General features: G+C 42.0%; 2 protein-coding genes across 4 annotated transcripts in view; both read right to left on the bottom strand.

The window, feature by feature from the left end:
- Positions 1-256: 256 nt before the first annotated feature.
- Positions 257-8,375, bottom strand: IAH1 (isoamyl acetate hydrolyzing esterase 1 (putative)). The gene is made up of 6 exons (XM_030489561.1): positions 8,090-8,375; positions 6,532-6,584; positions 5,840-5,988; positions 4,853-5,014; positions 1,429-1,547; positions 257-616 (listed from the first exon to the last, which is right to left on the bottom strand). The coding sequence occupies exons 1-6, from the start codon at positions 8,168-8,170 to the stop codon at positions 434-436; spliced, it is 747 nt and encodes a 248-aa protein (XP_030345421.1). The 5' UTR covers positions 8,171-8,375; the 3' UTR covers positions 257-433.
- Positions 8,376-9,510: 1,135 nt separating this feature from the next.
- The window catches only part of CPSF3 (cleavage and polyadenylation specific factor 3), a 19,312-nt gene continuing 6,930 nt past the window's right edge, over positions 9,511-21,892 (bottom strand). For all 3 annotated transcript variants that reach the window (XM_030489557.1, XM_030489558.1, XM_030489560.1), the window contains 11 exons: positions 19,753-19,928; positions 19,018-19,176; positions 18,124-18,270; positions 16,975-17,127; positions 16,460-16,568; positions 15,669-15,767; positions 14,457-14,551; positions 13,811-13,898; positions 12,803-12,872; positions 12,135-12,231; positions 9,511-9,890 (listed from right to left, as the gene is read on the bottom strand). In XM_030489557.1, the coding sequence (XP_030345417.1) occupies positions 9,789-9,890; positions 12,135-12,231; positions 12,803-12,872; positions 13,811-13,898; positions 14,457-14,551; positions 15,669-15,767; positions 16,460-16,568; positions 16,975-17,127; positions 18,124-18,270; positions 19,018-19,176; positions 19,753-19,928 (1,295 nt within the window). In that variant the 3' untranslated portion in view covers positions 9,511-9,788. The remainder of the gene's footprint in view (positions 9,891-12,134; positions 12,232-12,802; positions 12,873-13,810; positions 13,899-14,456; positions 14,552-15,668; positions 15,768-16,459; positions 16,569-16,974; positions 17,128-18,123; positions 18,271-19,017; positions 19,177-19,752; positions 19,929-21,892) is intronic.

Below are 21,892 nucleotides of genomic sequence, written 5' to 3'. Positions count from 1 at the left end.
ACTAAAGCTCAGATAGCTGCTTTCACTGCTATATTAGAGCCAAACAAATTAATCTGAACTTACATGAACGGCTCCTGAGAACCTTCATGCTACTGCCTCTGACCAGCTCCTAGGTGTTTAAAGCTAGTAGATGGTATTAATGGCAGCATAGTGCCCAAAGCTCAGGGCAGCCTCTGTGAGAGACTCATTTTCTTCCAAATCTTCCAAGGAAAGAGCTGGTCCTCCCCAGGGATATTTATGCTACCAGCACAAGCAGCATGTTGATGAGCCACCCCATGACACACCCGGAGTGGTCATATCTTTTATTCTCCCACAGCCCAAGAAAAGAGGACAGGGCAGAGCACTGCCAGGGGACACTCCACCCCCCTTCCCCAGGCATGCAATGGCTGCTCACAAGCAGGCTGCCTTTGCCCAGCAAGGCTGCTTCAGCTCCTCACGGCACGGCATCTGGCAGAAGCGCGGCCTCGGGGTGCGTGTGGTCCACATCACGCCAGTATGGGAGCAGGAAAGGAAGGGCTGACAGTTTTTTTTCCAGGTGTGACCACAGTTGTGCTGCTAGAAAGCTGTTGCCTTTTGGTGATAAATGAAGACCATCAGACAGATAGGAAGAGAAATCCTGCGGGGGAGGTTAAAACATGTATCAGTGTATTTGCTAGTTGCAAATAGAAGGTCTTGAGTAACTGTTAAATTCTTCAGAGCCAGCTGGATTATAAACTGGGTTTATTTTTCACCGTTTGTATTAAAGTATTAAGAGAATGTTCTGATGGCCAAAGTCACTGCTGTTCATCAAGGAAAGATCATGGGTTTCAGTGATGCAATCAAAATATTGAGTCTACTGCACTACTGAACAGTCAACTGCACAGGGAGCGTGGGAGTGAAGAAAGATGGAGTGTCCAAAATGGAGTTATCTTCCTACAGGAAAAGTCTGCAACCCGTCAGACAGATGAGTGTGGGTATTTGGTCAGAAGCACCAGTGAGGCACCGGTGCAGCCCGACCTCGCACTGACACTACCCCAACGCTGTGCAGGTTGCCCAGAGAAGCTGTGGCTGCCCCATCCCTGGCAGTGTTCAAGGCCAGGCTGGACGGGGCTCGGAGCAACCTGCTCTAGTGGAAGCTGTCGCTGCCATGGCAGGGGTGGTTGGAACTAGGCCCCTCCAACCCAAACCATCCTGTGATTCTGTGAAAAGGTTATTTACGTGTAATGCTCCCAGGGGACATTTACTAAGCAAATATAACAGCCAGGTTGTGCTAAGCTTTATTTCTCAAAGCCCACTATGAAGCTTTCTGGATTATTTTTTCCCTTCCCCAAGGTGTAATTTGGATCTATTTTGTACCATTTCAGTGATCATGTAGCACTACCAGTTCCTCTAAGCTAAATGATGCACTTCACAATTCACGACAGTTTCGAAGTCTTTCTGACATCATACCTGGTTGTTTTGCATCAGTGTCCAGAGGTCAACTACATCAGTTCCACAGTCCCTAGCGACCTGAACACAGGCCCGGGCATACTCCCCGGTGGTAGCATTGCGGCGATTCAATTTGTCACCTGTCCATCAGAAACAAAGAAAACATTTAGCAGCTGTGACTGATCCACCCTGATTTCAGTCCTCTGTAGCACACACCATGCATACCAGTTTGTTAAACCAGCCCATACATAACCAATTACAAACCAAATCCGAAGCATGTAGATTTCAGCAGCCGTAAGCTAAAGCTTGGTGGGTCTCTTTCAGGGCACCTTTTGGTTTTGAGGCACTTGAAAACATGTTAACAGATGTGTAAAAGGTGAGAGAGGCAACAGGCACAGGGTAAAGGTTGTTTCTGTGCTGCTCACAGCTTCTGCCTTCTGACAAGCTCCAGGTGAAATCCACGCACAGATTTAAAACTCTTCATACACCTGCAACTAGCATGTGGAATAGAGTGAAGGAAATGTAAATCTATTTACAAGCTTGCCTTCTGCTTCCTGGGTGACATCCAACATTTAACATCTCCTTGCAGTAGTCTCACATGTAGATCCAAAGCTTGATTAGCACCCGCAAATGGTACCTTTGTGCATGCAGTTACCCGGGAGCTGGCCGGTCAGCCCGTGCTCAGTGCCAGCAGTTCTGCACAGAGCACGGGGAAACTCTGCGGCAGGATATCATGAAGTTACCTTTTTTTTTTAATGGGACCTATAATGCAATTCTTCAACTCCTGTCTACTCCCTCCTTGCATCTGATGACTCCCACCTCTTCACGCTGCCACCTCCTTCCTCCCATCATTTGTTTTCATCATCAAAATATCCTTGGCAGCCCCACTGGTCCTTCCCCACAACACTACATTTCCTACCTCCTCCTTTCTTCAACTTTCTTCCTGGTTTAACTCTCACATGGATTGAGCGGCCCTTCAGTGCACTCAGCCTCCACCACGCAGAGCTCCCTTTGTTGCCATGTTCCCTGTGTTGGTGTCAGCCCCACCTCCGCAGGTGAGGTCCTGCAGTCCTGCCCCCTTCCGGGTTTATGACTTCTATCCCAGCAAAGTTGACAATTCTCCCTTTGCCTTTTCTTTCAGCGCTAGGATTACTTCTTGACTGTTTCATCTCCTCCTCCATTCTGGAAGTGCACACACACCTGCTCTCAATGTGCAGCTCTGCAGAAGCATGTGCTGGGCCTGTAAGTGAAGAGCAGCAGCCAAAGGAAGCTCGGGGAACATGGGAGTATCCTGGGGGGACCAAGAAGGCAACCTAGTGGTTTAACCTGACCTGCACATCCCACCCTGCCTTGGGACAGCCGGCAGTGGGGAGCAATGGCTCAGGGGAAACTCAGAGACACCAGATACATCTGGGTGTGTGGGACTGACCTGAAGGAGCTGCCTGTTGCACTGGCGAGGTCAATGCCTTCCACCTACAGAAGTTCACATTTAACAGGAGCCCCACCGTGACTGGAGGAAGGTTCACGTTACACCCAACCTCATGAAAGACATGAAAGGACCTGGGGAACTGCTGTTCATCACTCGGCCTCACCTCAGTGCTGGGAAAGATAGTGGGGTTACCTCCTCTTGGGATTCATTTCCAAACACATGAAGGACTAGAAGGAACTATCAACACAAATCTAGCAAAGCCAGATAGTGCTTGACCACCCAATTGCCTTCTGTGATGATTAATGGCTACACAGATGATGAAGAGCAGCTCTGACCTTAGTAAGGGCTTTGACTCCGTCTCCCACAGCACTCCAATTTGGAAGCTGAGCTTCTTTTCGTGCCTCTCATCACACCCGGATGAATGTTCCTGTGAACATCATCACCCTCATGTTTCACACCTCTCCTTTGCTCTAATACTCTAACTGCCAAAACCAGAAATAAACACAACATTTCCCCTGGATACTAGTTGAGGGCAGATGATCTGATAATGCTGCTTATGGTGCCCACAATACTCCATTTGCAGCCCACGGTCTGAGATCACCCTGTCTTTCGTTCCATCTCTAGATAGCACTCTCTTTTAGACAGATGCTGTCAGATTCAACAGTGTAAGTGCAAGTTTCCTCCCTCTCTACCCCATAAAAAGGATAGTTTTAAGATGAAAATTAATTAACAACATTTTAGAGGTGTTACTTGATAGCTAGGAGCCAGATAAACAGCATTCATCGTGTGCTCACCTAACATTTCAAGAGGACAGTATGGATCCATGTGTGGCAAACTAGGGCTATAGTGGGAGCTGGGCGCACATACAGGAAAGGCTGCTCTGTGCCTGATCTGCCCTTTGGTCCCTATCCAAGGATCTACTACTGCCATATATACCGTACTGGCCATATCTGATGCCTGGCCTGCTACAGCTGCTACTGTCTTACACAGTTTGTGGTCCTTTGGAGGACTTTCTCTCCTTTTCTACATTAAATACAAAAACTACCTCACTGGATGAGTTTGAAAGTCCATAGAGTCCAAACCCTGTTTTGCACAGTGACAACTGCCACACACCAAAGCCTCCTAATGCAAAGTCATGCAATAACACAGCCTAATTTAGTACAGTTTAAACATGGGGTCACCTTCAAAATGTTACCACCTTGACCGAGCACACAACTCAGGATATGCAATACCACCTAAATTAGAGAAAACCCTGCAAATACTAAGGCGACAGCTCTGTATTTACCTGAATCTAACTCAAAAGTCTTTTATAAATGTGCAAGAAGTGGACAAGTCCCAGAAGAGGACTCGCTCTCAGGAGGCATAAACTGTCACTGCTGGAGTCAGTAGGATTACGGCAGTTTCCAGCAGCAGAGCAGTATGAAGTAAGCAGTGCTCTTATATCTCTATTTTTAGAATTACCTTGAACAACATTGTAATGAAAAATCATTTAATCACTTTTTGCTTCCTTCCCAGGTACTTTTATTAGCATCCTTAGATTATGATATCCTTGGGGAGGGAGGTGTAAACTTAAAATAAACCTGGCTGGATATTACTGTTTATTCAAATAGATGGCAAATATACCGTGACTATTACAAATTTTTCTAAGGCACACAATGCCAGAATTTCTTCCATAATTCAGGTTATTTTGGGAGCTGCCAGGACATGATGTAGTCTGCCTAGGACATCTCGGCAAAACCTGTGTTCTCAAAGGGCAGACGCTTCTGTCAGTTCTATGCACAAACAGTTCAATCTACACTTTCAAAAGGATGTTACTGATTAGTTTGTAGTTACTCCACAAGCTTGTCCAAAAGTTCTTTAGCAAGCCAGCTACTAGTCCTGTTTTCCATGAGCCCAAAGAACATGGCTGCAACCTGGCACAAGCACGAAGTGAATCACCTCTCAGCCTGGGATCAGGAACTTACTTACACTCTGTTGGTAAAATGCTGAAGTTCTGCCCATCCACACCACTCTTACCTTTGGCAAGACACTCCTTTTCCCAAGCTGATTCCTGAAGAGGTGGTGGCGTGATCAAAATAATCCTGTCTTCAGTAATGTCTACTGACTTGAGATACTGTATCATGCTCTTCAAGTTCGCAGCGTACTCCTCCAAAGGAACGTGTTGCTTCGGGTTCAGGTCTGTCTGGGGACGGAGCACGTGCATCAGCGATGTTAAACTGCTCACAGGTTTATTACACAGTACAATGTGCTTTGTACACAGCATATGAATGTGGGCACTTATTCTGAGCATGCACTTCACCGCAGCCACTGGATCAGGAGGTGTGGTAGGAAAACACTGTTCTTCAACATCCAAAGTGGACAAATCAAGATTTTAAACACAGCGCTTTCACCTAACACAAACAAGGCACAGGGAAAACAAAAACCCAACGAAAAATAATTTCTTTTTAGATGCTTTTTCTTACAACTCCGTATCTTAGTATTAGATCACACAATCACCTCAAGCCTCACTGAAACAGAACCTAAGATTTTTACCCCCCTTGGATGCAGAGAAAATTGGGGAAATCCCCATGGATGTAGAGTCAGTCCCTCGTGCACTGATGTTATCATTTTGGTTAGCCTAGCCCTGCATGCTGCTATGCTTATCTTAAAGAGAATCCAAATGCTCATTCCTTCCCTCATTTCCTCAACCCATTTGCCAAGAACTCATCAGCCTGCTTTGAAGGCAGAAAAATCAGCAGGATGCCTAACTCCAATTTTCGGTGATGGATACACGACTGACTCTTGAGCACCTTGAAATTTACTTTTGACATTAAAACTTGGTGAGAGGGAGAGGAATAGAAGGCACTGAATGGTGTAAATACAAATAAAATGATTGAAAACAATCCACTGTAAAAACGAAGAGAGGGCAGCTGGTGCCAGGGAAGTCTGTGTGGTGTTCTGCCTTCCCTGCTGAACTGTAAAACTGCCTTCAGAGCCATGGGGTGGGGAGGGAAGGTACAGTACCTTTCAAAGCACTGTCGTTAGCTCCAAAGAAAATAGTAACTGCAACAGTACTCTCAGCACCGGCACTTTTAGTGATCAGTCTTGGCAGGATCAAGTTAGCCCATCTGGTGTTGTACCCCGAGAGCCCACGGTTCACAACATCACATTTTCTGAAACAGAAACATGTATCAAAAAGCAGAGTCCTCCCTGCACACCAGGACAAAACATGGGACGTTCTGAACCACTCTGCCAGGATACCTGCCTCCATCCCTCTCAGAAACGATGAGGTGTCACAGGAGTTTTCAATGGGATTACAACTTTGTGCCTTGAAAGCGCACGAACAGCAATCTTGACAATCACTAAGCATTGAAGTGTTCCAGGACCGGCTGGACGGGGCTTTGAGCACCCTGGTCTAGCAGAAGGTGTCCCTGCCCATGGCGGGGGGGGTTAGAATGAGATGATCTTTAACGTCCCTTCCAATCCAAACCATTCTATGATTTTTTTTAATTTCCACTCAAGCTTTGAGTGTAAAGAAACACCCAGTGAGTATTTCCACCAGTACTGGGCAGGTTACCACTAAGGCAGTTCCACTTCAACAAATAAATTGTTAATAAATAAATATACATTAAATATTAACTTGTGTTGGTTTTCTTTTAGAAAAGCTGCACACCTTCTTGCATGCTAGGCATTACTTTTGGAATTTAACCTCTTACCTGACCAGTCTCTCAGCAAGATACGCTCCCCAGCCATCTTCCCGGAAGGAGAACTGAAAGCAAGGAAAACTGTTAGAGCCTCACTGGAAGAACTCACTCCCCAGCAAGTCACTCCCGCCACCTGCATCTTCCTTCCCTCCCTCCTCAAAAGCTTTTCGTGCACAGCCTCTGCACTGCTGCTGCAGCACTCCCTCCCTCCCAGCCTGTCCTGTCCTGTCCTGCAGAGGTCCAACAGTCCGGGTCTTACACAGACACACAACTGGCATCAGAGGCAACATGGGACCATACCTTCAGAGGGACAGACCGTGTGGTCCCTTTGTAATCAAAACTGACTGCTGCCAGGCTGCAGTTTCATTTTAGGTGGTGAGATTTGGGGGTTTAACACCTTTTCCTAAGATCCTTTCACTGTGCCTTCATTCTAGAGAGCACCCCAAAAATCCTCTCTCCACATGCTGCTTCAGAATGCAGTTCGATGCCTACCTCTTCTAGTAGTGGAAAAATTAATCCCCTCTCTTTATTCTCACTGCTGCACCACCCTCACTGTTACAATGCTGCAGTGAGTCAGTTTAGACCCCTGATCTTCCATCAAAGATAACCTTCATCTTTAGCCGAATCTTTTTGCATCAGAGCAGCTCTGTGACCCGCTCCACCATGCAAGAGGCAGGGACACAAAATGAACACTCAAAAGCTGGTCCTGCCTCACAGGAGATGTTCACCAAGTCCAGTCATGTTGACAGTGCCTCCAGGGCAGGTGAGCTCTACGCAGGGAGCTGCGCAGGAGGGATGCACCAGGAGCTGGGACGGGGATGTGTGGGGGCCACGACAGACAAGAGGCCGTCCTCCCTGTCTGAAAAACCACTGCTACCGAAACACCAGGAACTACACTTCCACCAAACCACACTGGTGACATAGGAGCTTAAAGCTTACCTACAAAAAGGCTCTAAATCTCATTAAAGACCACCCGCGTGACAGCTCCTGGAACACTCTCACGGGAGAACCACCAGGGACGTAACTATACCGGGCTGCGCTCCCGGTTCTCTGGCCTCCTTCCCGCCTCACAGAGCCAGGCTCTCCCCGCCACGCCAGCCTCGGCCAGCCAAGGCGGGTTTCTATCCCGGCCCCGGGAGGAGGCTGCACAGCTGCCTGACCGCAGCCCGCCACAGCCCGGAGGAGGGCGGCTCACGGGGCTCAGCCACCATGATCCCGCCGAACAGGCTTCTCCTGCCCCGGGGCAGGCGGGCACCGGCGGGCGAGGCGAGGCTGGAGGCCAGGCTGCCCCGCACCAGGGCACACGCATCCCCTCCGGCTGCAGCCAGCTCGCTCTTCCTTAAAAATGAAGTCAAGCCCCGTGCTTGGCACAGGCGCTCAGGGTAATGCCGGGCTGCTGCTGGCGCAGCGTCCGCGGAAAACCACAGTACTGCGGTGCGAGGAACCGGGATGTTCACGGGGCTCCGCAGCGCGGAGGGGAGCTGCGGGGACGCAGGGCTCAGGCCGCTGTGGCGAAGCCGGCAGCCCCGCAGGCAGGGGCGGCGGCGCGGCGCTGCCGCAGGGCCGCTACCTCAGTGATGGAGTCTCCGAAGAGGACGACGCGGGGCCACAGCAGGAGCCGCCCGCGGGCGCCCGCCTCCACCAGCGCCATGGCCGCGGCCGGACGTCCGCCGCAGCGGGGGGAGGATGATCAGGAGGAGAGCTCGCCGCTTCCTCTGCGTTAGAAACTGGCTTGAGGGTCCAGCAGCGCCGGTCGGTTGCTGCTTTACCCCCGCTTGAGAGTGAAGCGCGTCCTCCTGCAGAGCCGGGCTTGGGGAAGATGGCGCTGCCCGCGGGGCGGCTGCGGGACCGGCGACGCGGGGAGAGGGGAGGCGGTGTGGAGAGGCCGGACCCGCCCGCCCGGCCTGTGCTGGGTGAAAGCACGTTTAGAAACACGGGCATAACTTTAAAAATAAGACTTTTACCTGTTCCAAAGAGATCCTTAATTTTAAATAAAATGCGGTTACCTCCTTTGAAAGATTTAATACTCTTAGTTAGTTAGCTAATGACAGACAGTCTGGGGAGGAAAGCTGTCACTAATGCTGGTAATACTAACAATACACTAATTCTACCACTACCACTATTTAAAGGGTGGCTACAAAGAAGATGGAGACTCCCTTTACAAGGAGTTACATGGAAAAGAGGAGGGGTAATGGGCACAAGTTACTCCTGGGATGATTCTAAGTGGATGCAAGAGGAAATTTTCACATTGAGAACAATCAACCACTGGAATAATCTCCCCGGGGAAGCGGTGGATTCCCCCATGCTGGACACTCAAAAGGCTCAGCTGGACAGGGTGCTGGGACATCTGGTCGAGGTCATGCTTTGCCAAGAAACGTTGGAGCAGATGATCCTTGAGGTACCTTCCAACCTGGTCTTCTGTGATTTCTATGATTGATGAGGTGCCAATTTAATCAGCTGAGAAAAGGGAGACAAAAAGCTGTATACAAGAAAGACGAAGTTCTTTTGTAGAAAACTCACTTCCCGTGGACAATTTTCTGCACGATTTACTGTTTGGCAACGACCCCAGCTAACTCGGGGTATACATTTGTATCTGAAATTCTTCTCCACATGCTGCAGTTCCTGACACCACATTTCATGTTGCCCAGGAAGAAACTTGCACATGAGGCTGTTACGGGTCATAAGCACTGGCTTCGCTTGAAGCTGGTTTTGTTCATCTAGTCTAGTTAATGGCAATGCCCGCATACACAGTTGTAAAGCTCCAATTAAGCCCGGCATGCAAACATGGATTGGTTTTTAAGTGTGTTCAAACTCTCCTTGACTTCAAGCAGATGCAAACATGCAGGTAATTGCTTCCTTGACAGCGACAAAATTCTATACAAGCTTGACTCTCAGCATATGCAAACCAAATACATCCAATTCATGCTCCAACTGGTCATTAATCTTCACAAACCTAAAACTCAATTTAATTTTTGTAATTCTACATTTAGATAGGTTAAGAATTTCTTTATTTCTCATACGTGCACATAAGAAAAAAGAACATATGCACACTTTGCCTGGTTTTATTATAATCTATAATATATACACAAATATAGTTGCTCTAAGGTTGCTCATCCATTACTTGAAATAACTCAGCAGTTTCACAGTCACAGAATTGATACGTTTGACTTACTGAAGAAAAAAATTTATTCACTTTTAAAAAATAGTCCAAATAAATTGAACATTTAAAAGATTTTTTTTTTTTAATGTGTTCTAGGTATCTACAAAGGTCAGTATACTGGGCTGAGGGCATCATAAAGCCTCTGTGCAGCCAGTTCCACCATTTCACGGAGGGATTCATCATCTTCACTTCCTGGCTCACAGTCAACTGTCTGGGAACAAAAAAAATAGAAGTAAGTTAGAACAACCAGCACTTCATATTCCTTTTCAGCACGTGAACAATGCAGTGCTCATCAGGGGAAAGGCAAAAATAGGCATGCAAATGGAAAAGAAAGTTATCAAGAGCAGCACTGTATGTTCTTAAATGGTCTGCCAACATGTAGAAGAGTTCACAAAAGACTTACGGAAGTCCTTCTGAGGAACAAGCTTAATCTCAAGTTTTATGTTTGATTAATAACCTGTTTCAATGCATGTAAACGCATTAAGTTCTATACATTACATTTAATTCAAAATCAAATAAAACCACACACGGTTCAGTCCTTGGAGTTTTCATTTTATCTGTGAATTCACTGGCATTGCATTAGGTTAATACTGTAAAACACAGGCATTCATCACAGAGGTACAGGCACCTGTACTGAGGGAGCCTGCACACTGATATGCCCACACCCATAAGATAACATTTGCATCAATGTAAAACCCTGAAGAGATTCATTTATCACTAAAGCAAGTGTTCCTAGAGAAACATGCCCGCCCCAAACATGCAAGTTGATCTACCTGATAATCCCCTGACTGCTCTATCTGAAAGGGCAGCATTTGCATAGTAATACCATTCTTGAGCCTATGGACTTTTAGGCTCTAAGACTGTACCTTCTCTAATTCAGTATTAATTTGCTGCTGTTCTGAACAAGTAACAACTTTCAACCATAAAGGTTTGTGAAGAGAAAAAAAAGAGGGGGCATTTGAAACAGCAAACACATATTTAATGTTATGTGACAATGCTGTTAGAAACATGTGAACTCTAAGAACACTCTGTTAGGCGTTAATGTGGAATAAGTAAATCCACAAGTCCCACCATGTAGTCAGATCTATACTAAACAGTTTTTCATTTTAAGGCCATTAAAGTTTTATAAGAAGATACATATGCACATAAAGAAGGACAGAACTTTCTTGTTAAACCTGGTTCACAATGGCACAAGCTTGCCATTGCCAACACAGTATGTAAAGTATTACAAAGATATACACACACGGTGGCAGTTGAGTTGCCATTAGGGCTTCTGTCAGTGCACAAGCCTTAACAATAATGACATACATCAATATAATATTACATGAAAATGAAGCCTAACTTCTTGATTGAGCATTATGTATTTTTTTCCAGCCTTGTTACCTTTTTCTTTATTGCAAGAGCTCTTTTCATCAGTCCTATGTTTCTGTACTAGGTATACATTGAAATGTAGCATATGTTTATTAAAAAACTGAAAAACGATGTCACAGCAATCATGGTGTGTTAACCACAAGACTGTAATTCACTATCCTCTTGAGATAATTAATATTCATTTGGTTTGTTTCAAAAGGTAAGAAATTTTGGGCTGGGATCAGCTTCTTCTGGGTTTGTAGAATACTTGAAACATTTGTTATGGTCCCTCAGGACAGCATCTGGGAGCTACTCCAGATTGGAATGGATTACTATAATGGATAGTGGTAATACATTATACATTTTCAGTATGTTATTAATAATGACAAAGTTGACACATTAAAATGCTTAAGGACACAGAAGACATGGTTTGAACCATTCTTTACAATTCCACATTGTTCAAATAACTAGGTGCGACAGCTTCTTAAAGCAGCATTCTGACATGCATGACATTCAATTCTGAACCTAGCTAGCAAATTAATAAAATACTTCTTTTTGTGAATATTTCAGGCTTTCAGTTTAGCTACAAAAGGATCAAGATGACCAAAAACCCAAGTATTACCGTCGCTCCTACTCTGATTGTTCAATTATTCAGACCAGAGCCTATGTTTTACAAGCATTTACAAAAGAAATTGTGGGCTAAACCAGTTTCTTCTCTACAATCTTCCTTTATTCATTTTTATACAAGCAGAGAGCTGCTGACAAATACTGGGGTTTCTTCCAAATTTACAGCATTTGTCACATAAACATTTCTAGCATTTTTTTAAATGAAGAAAACTCTGTAGGAAATGCTTCTGTTAAATCGGTGAGCTCAGCTCACAGGCTGGATCAGTATTTCTCTCAGAGAGGCAGGGTACTGATCCACTGACGAGAATGTCAATGAAAGTAATGGCAAGTGAACAGGCTTAAGCTGTTTTGATACCAAATACAAAATAATTTCCTTAGCAATGGGTACATGATGTTCTAGGCAGATCTGTATGCTAGAAGGGAGGCTCGCCTCTGCTAAACACAGCACACACAAAAGGGAGTGCTTTGCTGTACATACCCGAGTGTCCAGTGAAATGTTTGCAGTCTTGCCATCAACGGTGATGCACAGGACAGAGCCATCTTTTGAACTCACACAGTCTTCTCCAAACATATCCCTAAAACAAAGACCGATGCGTGTAAGATGTGGCCAAACAGCAAACTTATAGTTTGCTTTCTATTAACCTCAGGGTTCCAAAGGCATTTTGTCAGCAGAGTATCTCCTTTCAGCACCTATTATTTAACCCACTTAAATATAATCAACAAATATATATCTAAATTTTTATGAGAGTGGTTGCCACCTAATAGTAACTATTTTACGAAAATAAATCTTATCATAAATGAAGGGAAGGATTCCTTTGATTCCAAAAGAGGCAGGATTTCTACGTAGATAACAGAATATACATCAGAGTGATATTAAAAAGGTATTTCCACAACCATAGCATTTTGGGAGACAACATAAAAATCTGCTTCTGGAAGAAAGTCCTATATTCAAAATGTTAATGATGCTGAGATCTTTCTGCTGTACCTCTTTCTTTTCTTAATTCCTGGCCTCACAGAAACTAGACTGAAGTAAATTTGCTAAAAGCATTTTAAAATAACTGTATCTTTAAACTGCATTATACTAAAATTACTGTATTTACATGATTAACAGTGATCATTTTCCTTTAGAAGAATACGCCAACTTACTGAAGCATGATCTCCATTCTCTTCCTATACACATCCATGTCTACTTTCTTTGAAATTTTATGTACTGCAGCTGAAAAGAAAAAGTCATTTTACTTTCACAGACATTTGCTGGGAGCAAAAATTGGCTAACTGATACTCCCTGGTTCCTAATAGACTTTCATGAAGAAACAATCTAAAAGCTACATAAGAGATATATATATTTAAACAATTTACAAAGAAAATGTATTTAAAAAAAGATGGAAGAGTCAAGGAAATACATCATTTTAAAATATATGCTCCCTGTACTTATCACATTTTAAAATAGAAAACTTTGCAAGTCTAATTCTCACTTTTTAATTCTCCTTTTTATTGTTATGCTCATTACTTCTCACATTTCCTTTACCTAAAAGTGAAAATAACCTACTTGCATCATTTGGTTATAATCTCTCAATTTTCTTTTATTATAAAGAAATACCACATCACAGAGGCTAGGAGCATGCACAGAATATATAAAGTGAAACTGGACAGCAAATGTGAATAGTAGTAATAGGCACAGACATTCCTGGAATATGTTTCCGCATAGAGAGGTTGAAATAAAAATAATGATACTGTATTTAGACTTGGTTTTGAAATCAAGAGGTAGTTTAAACCAAGTAATTTTCTTTGGAACATAATTATTTAAGTATTTGATCATTAAAGGAGTCAGAGGTCTATAGGAAGAGCTAATTGTGAAAATCACCACTTTTTTCACTGATGGATAAGGCTTTTGATAAGCACGCATTTTCCACAGTCAGCTACCAGTTGCCATGTAAATGTAGGTTTCAACAAATTAACATCTTACAAATAATAAAGACCAAGTAGCAATTTTGGTTTTAAGTAGCAAATCTTACTCCCTGAAAAGTTTCACAAGGAAGGGAAGTACAATAGGGGCACCACAATCTATTGCAAAGCATTGTATCCCTCTAAGCTTGATATAAAAAAATTAAGCAGTAATGCCTCAGTTAAATATGCATCCACCAAACTTAGTACCTTTCTGTATTTTGGGATTTGACTGCACTTCCAGTATCACTGTTGTCACGGTGTCTGCATACATATCATTAGCAGGATTGGCCACCCACTGGAAGAGAAAAAAATAATTTGAGGCCATTCTTCAGGCTGAGTGAATAATGCAACATAAAACCAATGTAACATTCATTGCGCTCTCCTATTTGCTTTTCTCTGAATTCTAGCTTCAAATGACTGTCATATACATTTTTACATCAAGTTATTAACTAATTTTAACTTGGTATATTCCAGTAACTTCCTGTGAAAAATTCAAGCTGTTGAATGTTTCTGAACACATTTATGAAATAGTTATTAATTATGACTGTTGGAAGGGGGGAGGAAGCACCTTTTGCCATTATTTCCAATTCCTATTTGCCACATAAAAAATGGGCACTGAATCTGCCATTACACTCCTGAGTCATGGCAAAAAGGAAACTAGCAGCGGCTAAGTGAAACAACATGCATCAGTACAGGACCATCGCTCAAGGGGAGCTTTGTTCTAACTTTCATTCTACTTGGCATCCAACAGAAAGCTACTTAAAAGACTGAATTCTGCATAGCATTTATGTGATGATACTCTATTGCAGAAACTGGAGAACAAAATACTTCTTTCTCCCTCACCAATGCCCACCTCAAGGACTACCATGCCCGGCTCCTGGATCACAGTAATATTTTTGAAAACCTTCAGGGCTGGTTTTTGTTGGATTTCTATTTCTTCTACGTCACCTAAAAAGTGACAACAAATGGCTAGTAAGAATAAAATCATACTGAAAGCAACAGTAACTTTATCTGCATAAAATCCCTGGTTATTTAAGAATTAAGGAGTTGTCTGTTTTTATCACAACTGCTCAGAGCAGCTCACAAAATGGAAGTGCATACTCTCTTCCCTCACCTGACAATATTATTTGCTTTGTTCTGGATTGTTTGGGGTGTTTTAGTATGTAATACCAGCCAATTTACTTGTTCTGAATTCTCACATTTGACCAGCTTAGCACACTGGTGTGTGCACACCAATGAAAAACAGAATACGCAAGAAATTCAGTGCTGCATTTGCAGAATTAACCAGCTTCTCTTAAACCCTTGAAGGATAACCCATTGCTTACATAAGCATAGATCTTAAAACAAAAGCATTTGTGTGCCATGTAGCACTTGGGTTATGAGACCTGAACATCAGCTGAATACAGATTTTTCTCTTCACCAGTGATATGAATTAGATTCTGACACTAGAGAAGAAAAAAAACCCCTGAGCTTCAAATCTGGGAAGGGATCCTGCAAAGTCTGTGTGCCTTTAATGAACTAGGTCAGGAGCTGCCCCTGACCTTTCAGAAAGCTAGACAGCAGCACTGGGGATCACATTAGTGGCAGATTTAAATGGCTTCTGACTCAGAAAAAGCCAACAAGGTTAGATTCTTGCCTCTTGGGGAGGGACAGAAGAGGCTGGCTGTCAAAAAGGAGGACAGAGCTCTTGTTTTTATTAATGGAATGGCATTACCCCTTCTATTTTGAGGCTGCAGATAAAAGATCAATTAATAAATTTTACATCAGAATGGCTATAGAACTCACTTGGGGGGCTGACAGGAGACACAAAAATTGTCCAGGGCTCTATACTGCTACATGCTCATGATTTTGTAATACAGCTACAACAGAATCCCCCCAAAAGGATGTGTTATGAACTGCATCAGTCAGAAGCTGCATAATCTTAAGGAAAGTGGTAAAATACAAAATAAACTGCGGCACTTCAGTTACTGGCAAAGAAATTTCCACTGAGAACACCTCTGAAGACTGGAAGTCATTTTAAAAGTTGACCAGTATAAATCAGAACCATGTCTTTCCAAATACGCACCGGTAAGTTTTTGTAGCTGATAATAAAGTAGATTAAAAGGGCCTGTGTATGGAATGGCTTGTGTCTGCGTTACAGTGCTCATCGCCAAGTCTGTGTAATCTGAAAGAATTAAAAAGTATCTATTAAAAATGATCCCTTTAAACTTACTTCCTGAAAAATCAAATTGCCACTATAGATCAATAGTGGCATCGAGACATTTAAGACAGAGGGCTGAAAAGGACCATTTGTAGTGAGGAGAGTAAGTACCTATTGTAAGAGAAATAATATATCTGCAGTTAAGAAACCAGTAAGAGCTTGTTATTTTATCATACCCATTAAAGGCAAACAATGAACTAAGACAGCAGAATTGCTTTCCCCCAAGCTCTTCTGACCTTAGATTTAATTATCCTTCTCTTTTGAGAACAGATCAGTTTCTTTAGTAATAAGCAGCATAGGAGAAATACAGAAACATTTTTACTGTACTGTAGCTTTCTACACCAAAAACTAGTGACATTTGAGAAACTGGAGGGCATGTTTTTGGCATATTTATGCAGAGGAAGAAGTTTTAAGTAACCAGAAGGGAAATGGAATGTTGCTTTTTTTCTTTTACAGTAAGAAAAGATTCTAAACTTCATTGGACAACGAACTGAATGCCCATCTCACTATGACAGTTCAGAACTTTAGGCAAAACTAAACCACAATAAAATCAAGATGTTCACTAATTGCTTATCAAACACAAAATTACAGAACCCTCCCCAGTGTTGTATGTGTTTCAATGACAGAAGAGCATACACTAAGTTTCAGTTACTTACTGGAGAGGTCACATGGAGAAAGGATGTGATAGTTAAAATTTCTTTTAACTAGGATTCCAGAAATTCTCTGTCCTTGCTCTGGTTTCTTATCTGCTAAAGATCCCATCACCTGGAAGGCAAAAACCCCACAACTGTGCAGCAAGGCAGACTGAAGTATTCACAGCTTAAAGGTAACTATGGAGATGAAACAGAGTTTTCTCAGGAAAATCAAACATAATATAAAATTAACTCTGAAAATGAAAGAAAGTCATCGTAACCAACAAACATTCTGGGATTAACACAAGAAAAGGTTGGAAAAGTGAAGAGCCGAAAAAAAAAAAACCCAAACCAAACCCTACCAAAAAACCCCTCAAACCCCAAATACAACACTAAATGCAAAACACTCACATACTTTGAGTTCCTGGAAAACATACACAATCTGAAACCAATTAAAACTAGAGGCTTGGAATAGTAAGTGTGGTTTTTATGCCAGAGGAAAATACCATTGTACAGATAAGAAACTATTGATTTTATACCTTGGCAAGTTTTTCTCCTCTGAAGTTTAATGTCACAGCTTCAGTATTCCTAGGATTATGAACTTCTATGTGAACTTCATCATTATCCTCATATTCCCGGATCAGTGCTGCTTTCAATCTGGCCATTTCATTCTGCTCACCATGAACTAAAATCTATAGGAAAGAGTTTTCCTTTTAGCAGATGTTATTTGTCCAAGCAGACATGTTTAGTAAACAAATTATCCCAAAATTGCCATCTTGTACCTCATCTTTATAAAAATGTCAATGTATGAAATATTAGCTCAGTTATATTACATAGTTCTGTGTACCTTCAATGTTGCTGCATTATCCAAAGGCCTAGGTGTCACAAGCCTGAGTATTAGTAGGAAAATACATGCAAATAAGCAGAATGCACTACAGAGATTCCATTTAACTTTTCGTTCACACTGTTATATTATGAAAGCAAAGTATTAACTTCAGTCAAAAATAGAAGTTAGTCAGCTTTACATTTTTGTGTCTGCATGTAGATAGCTTTAAACAAAATAAACATGCAATTCAGAGAAGATGCTTCACACTTCACAATTCACAATTTTCTTTGCCAAGTTAAATCCTCTTTTCTTCTATGATTTGTTTTCCTTCTTATCTGTGCTTGCACACTGCTTCTCCTCCTGTCTCAGTAAATTTCAGATCCTAGTCCCCATTTTCATATTCTAGTCTTTCACACCTCCTGCTCCCTGTGATTTGCTCATGCTTTTCCCTCCAGTTGCTGCCTTTGTCTTTTGCTGCCTGCTGCATACCTTCAATCAATATTTTCTTGTTTATCTGGGGGCAAATTCCACAACTTGATGTTGTCCTACACTGTATCTTATTTGTGCAAAAGACTGCTGAAACACGTTATGGATCATACCACTTTCTTGAAAGTCATCCCCAGATAATCCCCCATGCACACAGTCAAAAGCAAGTTCATCTTTACTTTGTTAAGGTAACATGATGAAAAATGGTTAAAATCTCCACCTTTTATTATTCAAGGCATAGGGATGCTGGCTACTGCTAGACACCAGGATGCCTTGATGATGATGATGATGACTTGACTTCACACCTTGATGACACAAGGCTGTGAACTGGTTTGATGAATCCCACTCTGGAGAAATGGGCAGCATGTATACTAACCACATGTGGAGGTTTCAGGGCCCGGATAAATTCACTGGTTTGTTGATAATCTGTGTGAGCAGAGAAAGAAATGTAGTCCACAGACATCTTCAGTGGGAGCTTTTGCCCTGACATTGTTGTGATCTCTTCAGGTTCAGACATGATGTGCTAGAAGAAAAGAGCACTTTAAATAAGACACCATGTAACTAATGCTTTACATTTCCAAACCAAATGAAATAATACTGGCAGTCAGGTTAAATGTGAATAATTTCTCTCAAATTTCACAAAACAAACACTCACAAATGAAAAAAGCATGCACGATGCAAACCATTTCATCTTTTGCATCCTCAGATGGGAATTCCTCAGATCCTGCAAATCTTAGAGGTCCTTCTTCCAGATACATCTTTCTCAAATTTACATTAAAATTGTAATAAGTGTGTGACTTCTATCTCTAAAGGCAAAACTACATGCTCTGATGCTCTCAGCTGCTGGAATTTGGAAGGATTTAATTCTCTACAACTGGACAGTAGCACAACATGCGCAAGGCAGTCTGATCTCTGACACATAAGCAGCATTAGATTTAATATCTATTCCTCCAGAAATAGGATTAGGGCTCCCCTCTCAAAAAGGTAAGGGTGGTCTAAAGTTGGAGAAAAGTATCAATCATGCTTTCTCATGACAAGGTAACTGCTCCTAGGAAAGATTATTCTAACATCACTAGAAACAGCCATATGCCAATTTTCTGTACTTTTCATTAGCATTAGCTAAAAGCAACTAGTTTTAACTACATAATTACGTGTACCTGACAACAATCTTCTCGGTAAATTCAAATAATGACACTTGCCATTAGCAAATTCTTTTTAAAAATAACATGAATACCACTTCGTATTAAGTTGTGATGTAGTAGCAACTCACCTTAGCGAGTGTTCCTTCAACACAGTACCCTGCTATAATTACTCCATTTCTCTTATCTGTGCACCAGCTTTCAAACAACTCTCTGGATAAGCCACTCTGCATCATACCTGGGGATGCCATCACAACGCTTGGGCCAATATCATCAAAATGATCCATACTCTAAATGGACAAACAGCAAGAATATCAGTTACCATAACTTAGTCACATGAAGAACAGCCCAGCTGCACCCTTGAACAAAGTACAAGTAGAGCCCTACATTCACTAATCATATCCCATCCTCATAAACAGTGCCCTGTGCAGGAGAGTTCCTCCTATTGATGCCCATAAGGAGCAAACTATAAGCACAGGGATCTACAGTGGAAGAAAAACTGGGGCATAAGCTCCCCTCAACAAGCCCTCTAAACACTGGGATAGCGGATAACTTGGATATAAACCTGTACCTCATCAACCTATTGGGACAGTCAACATGCAAACTGTTCAGCAACTACTGTGAGGGTGATGAGGCGCTGGAACAGGTTGCCCAAAGAAGTGGTAAAAGCTCCATCCCTGGCAGTGTCCAAGGACAGGTTGGACAGAGCCTTGGGCAACATGGTCTAGTGTGAGGTGCCCCTGCCCATGGCAGGGGGGTTGGAACTAGATGAACTGAAAGTCCTTTCCAACCCAAACCATTCTATGATTCTATGAACTTTTCTGTCACCCTTCCTCTTTTGTAAGAGAACCTTAACTCAAGCTTACCTTCAGATTACTAATATGCTTGAAAACAAATGGATTGTTGATGTTAATTTGCTTGCGGATCTTGTCATTCATGGCATTGACATATGTCTGATAAACTGCCATACATTTCTTTGCCAAGGAGGAGGCATAGTATATAGGGATATCATGGAGTTCAGGGTGATTCTGCCAGTATTCATCTAAAAAAACCAACAACAAATAAGTCCACCCAACTGAAAAACCCACAGAACCCTGCCCACAGCATTATCTATGAAGTGCATGCTTCTCAAAAATGTTACTGCTTCTTGTGAGACAGATTTAGCAGTGCAGTTTTTCATTTTTCTTACAGAAAGTCACAATCATAAGCTTTTTTTCGCCTGCTCTACTTAAGAAGAAAAAGCAATCACCAACTAAAAATGTATACAACTAGCACAAACAAACAGGCAAACAAACAAAGATGAATTTCAGGTATTTTTGGCAGGTCAAATTCCAATCAATTACCAACATCAGCTACAAGATATAAAGCATACACGGTATTACACGGCAATAAATCTACATTTACAACAGTGCAGGTTTTACCACACCTGCAATAAAGCTAAACTGTCTCTGTCAAACATTAATTATACATCTAACAGCCAGGGACATCTGTGCATAGATATGTTGGTGAGAATTCACTGTATCAAAGTTGTGTAAAACAAATCCAGGGAGTTCAAGGCATGAAGGGATCACCCAGTTATCAAGCCTGCCTTCCTGTACACCACCAACAGTTACATTTTACAAGCTTAACTGAAACAAAAAAAGGAAAAAAGCCTCCACTAACCACAACTTATTTTATCATTGATGACAGTAGCCATGACCTTTACTCAACACAAAGAAGAGATGTGAATACATCTGTGCAAACATAACTTAATTGTTTTCCCCCTTAGATGCAGTTGTGCTAGTCTAAAACATATTTATATTGCATAAGTGAGGAACAATCATCCAAAGATAAAGGTACACTCTTTTGGCTGGATCTGTGTATTTAAAATGATACGGCTTTAACCTGACATTTCTGATATGCAGCCAAAGATTTTCAGAACATGTCAGAGAGGCTCACTGCCATCGCTATCTTAATAGACTCAAGTGAAAGGTGGCCACAGCCACTAAAACATAACCAACAGCAGGTCTTAGAGTGACATTAAAGGACTGGACATCATCACAATTTTCTATACTATAACACAGTATTTCATTTTTTGTCATACACTTACGGAAAGAATCAAAACCCACGGAACCCTGTGGGCTCAACTGTGTAGGCACGAGAGATGCAATTGCATTTGCTACCTAATTAAGCACCCAACTGCATGTCTATCTTTACTAGAGGTATTTTCAAGCTTATCTTTAGAAACTCAACTTTAATATCTGCACACAGCAAGGAGAGGCAAACAAATGACAAATTGATGGCTACACAAGATTTAAAATGTTTCAGTTCTATCTCCTCCATAAAATAAAAACCCCTCAGTCAATAATAAGTAGCAAATAATCTCACAAAACTGAATACTATCCCATGCCTAGATCCAAATTGCTTATTAATATTTGAATAGACCAGTAACACACTTTAAAAACAAACTAGCTTTTAATATTGAGGTAAAATGAAATGGAAAGTGATAAGAATGTCACGTTTCTTTGGTAACACTTTAGAGTCAACACCCCTAAAAATAAATGTTTTAATTTTGAGATAATTATCTTTTGGTCTTGCCAGCATTTGCACGAGCAAAAAGAGACTGAAAAAGCACATAATGTAGTACAAAATCAATGTGCTAAAAGGAAGCAAAGAAGCCTGGAAATTATTTAAAAACTGTTTCACCTGAAGTACCTTGTCATGACTACCTACATATTTTACGTGAAGTGGCTTGTTATGATCATGTATAATTACCCCTTCCCTCCCATTTTGCTCTTCTTAACAAAGCCTAATTTGCTTTCCCATTACCATTAGGACTTAAGTGTCTGTATGTTCTCAACTTTTCCTATAGACTTCTCCAGAAAGGTTTGTGAATTAAAGAGCAAAGATGGTGAAACTTTGGAGCACAGTACACCCTTTTTTAGCAGTACAGTTTAAATAGGACAGTTTAAATAGGTTGTGATTGCTTACTTTTCAATCTGCAATATTAGGCCCTATTTGCTGAAA

This window comes from Strigops habroptila, chromosome 6 (genome assembly GCF_004027225.2).
Source record: "Strigops habroptila isolate Jane chromosome 6, bStrHab1.2.pri, whole genome shotgun sequence".
NCBI lineage: Eukaryota > Metazoa > Chordata > Aves > Psittaciformes > Psittacidae > Strigops > Strigops habroptila.
This window is presented reverse-complemented; position numbering and strand designations above follow the sequence as displayed.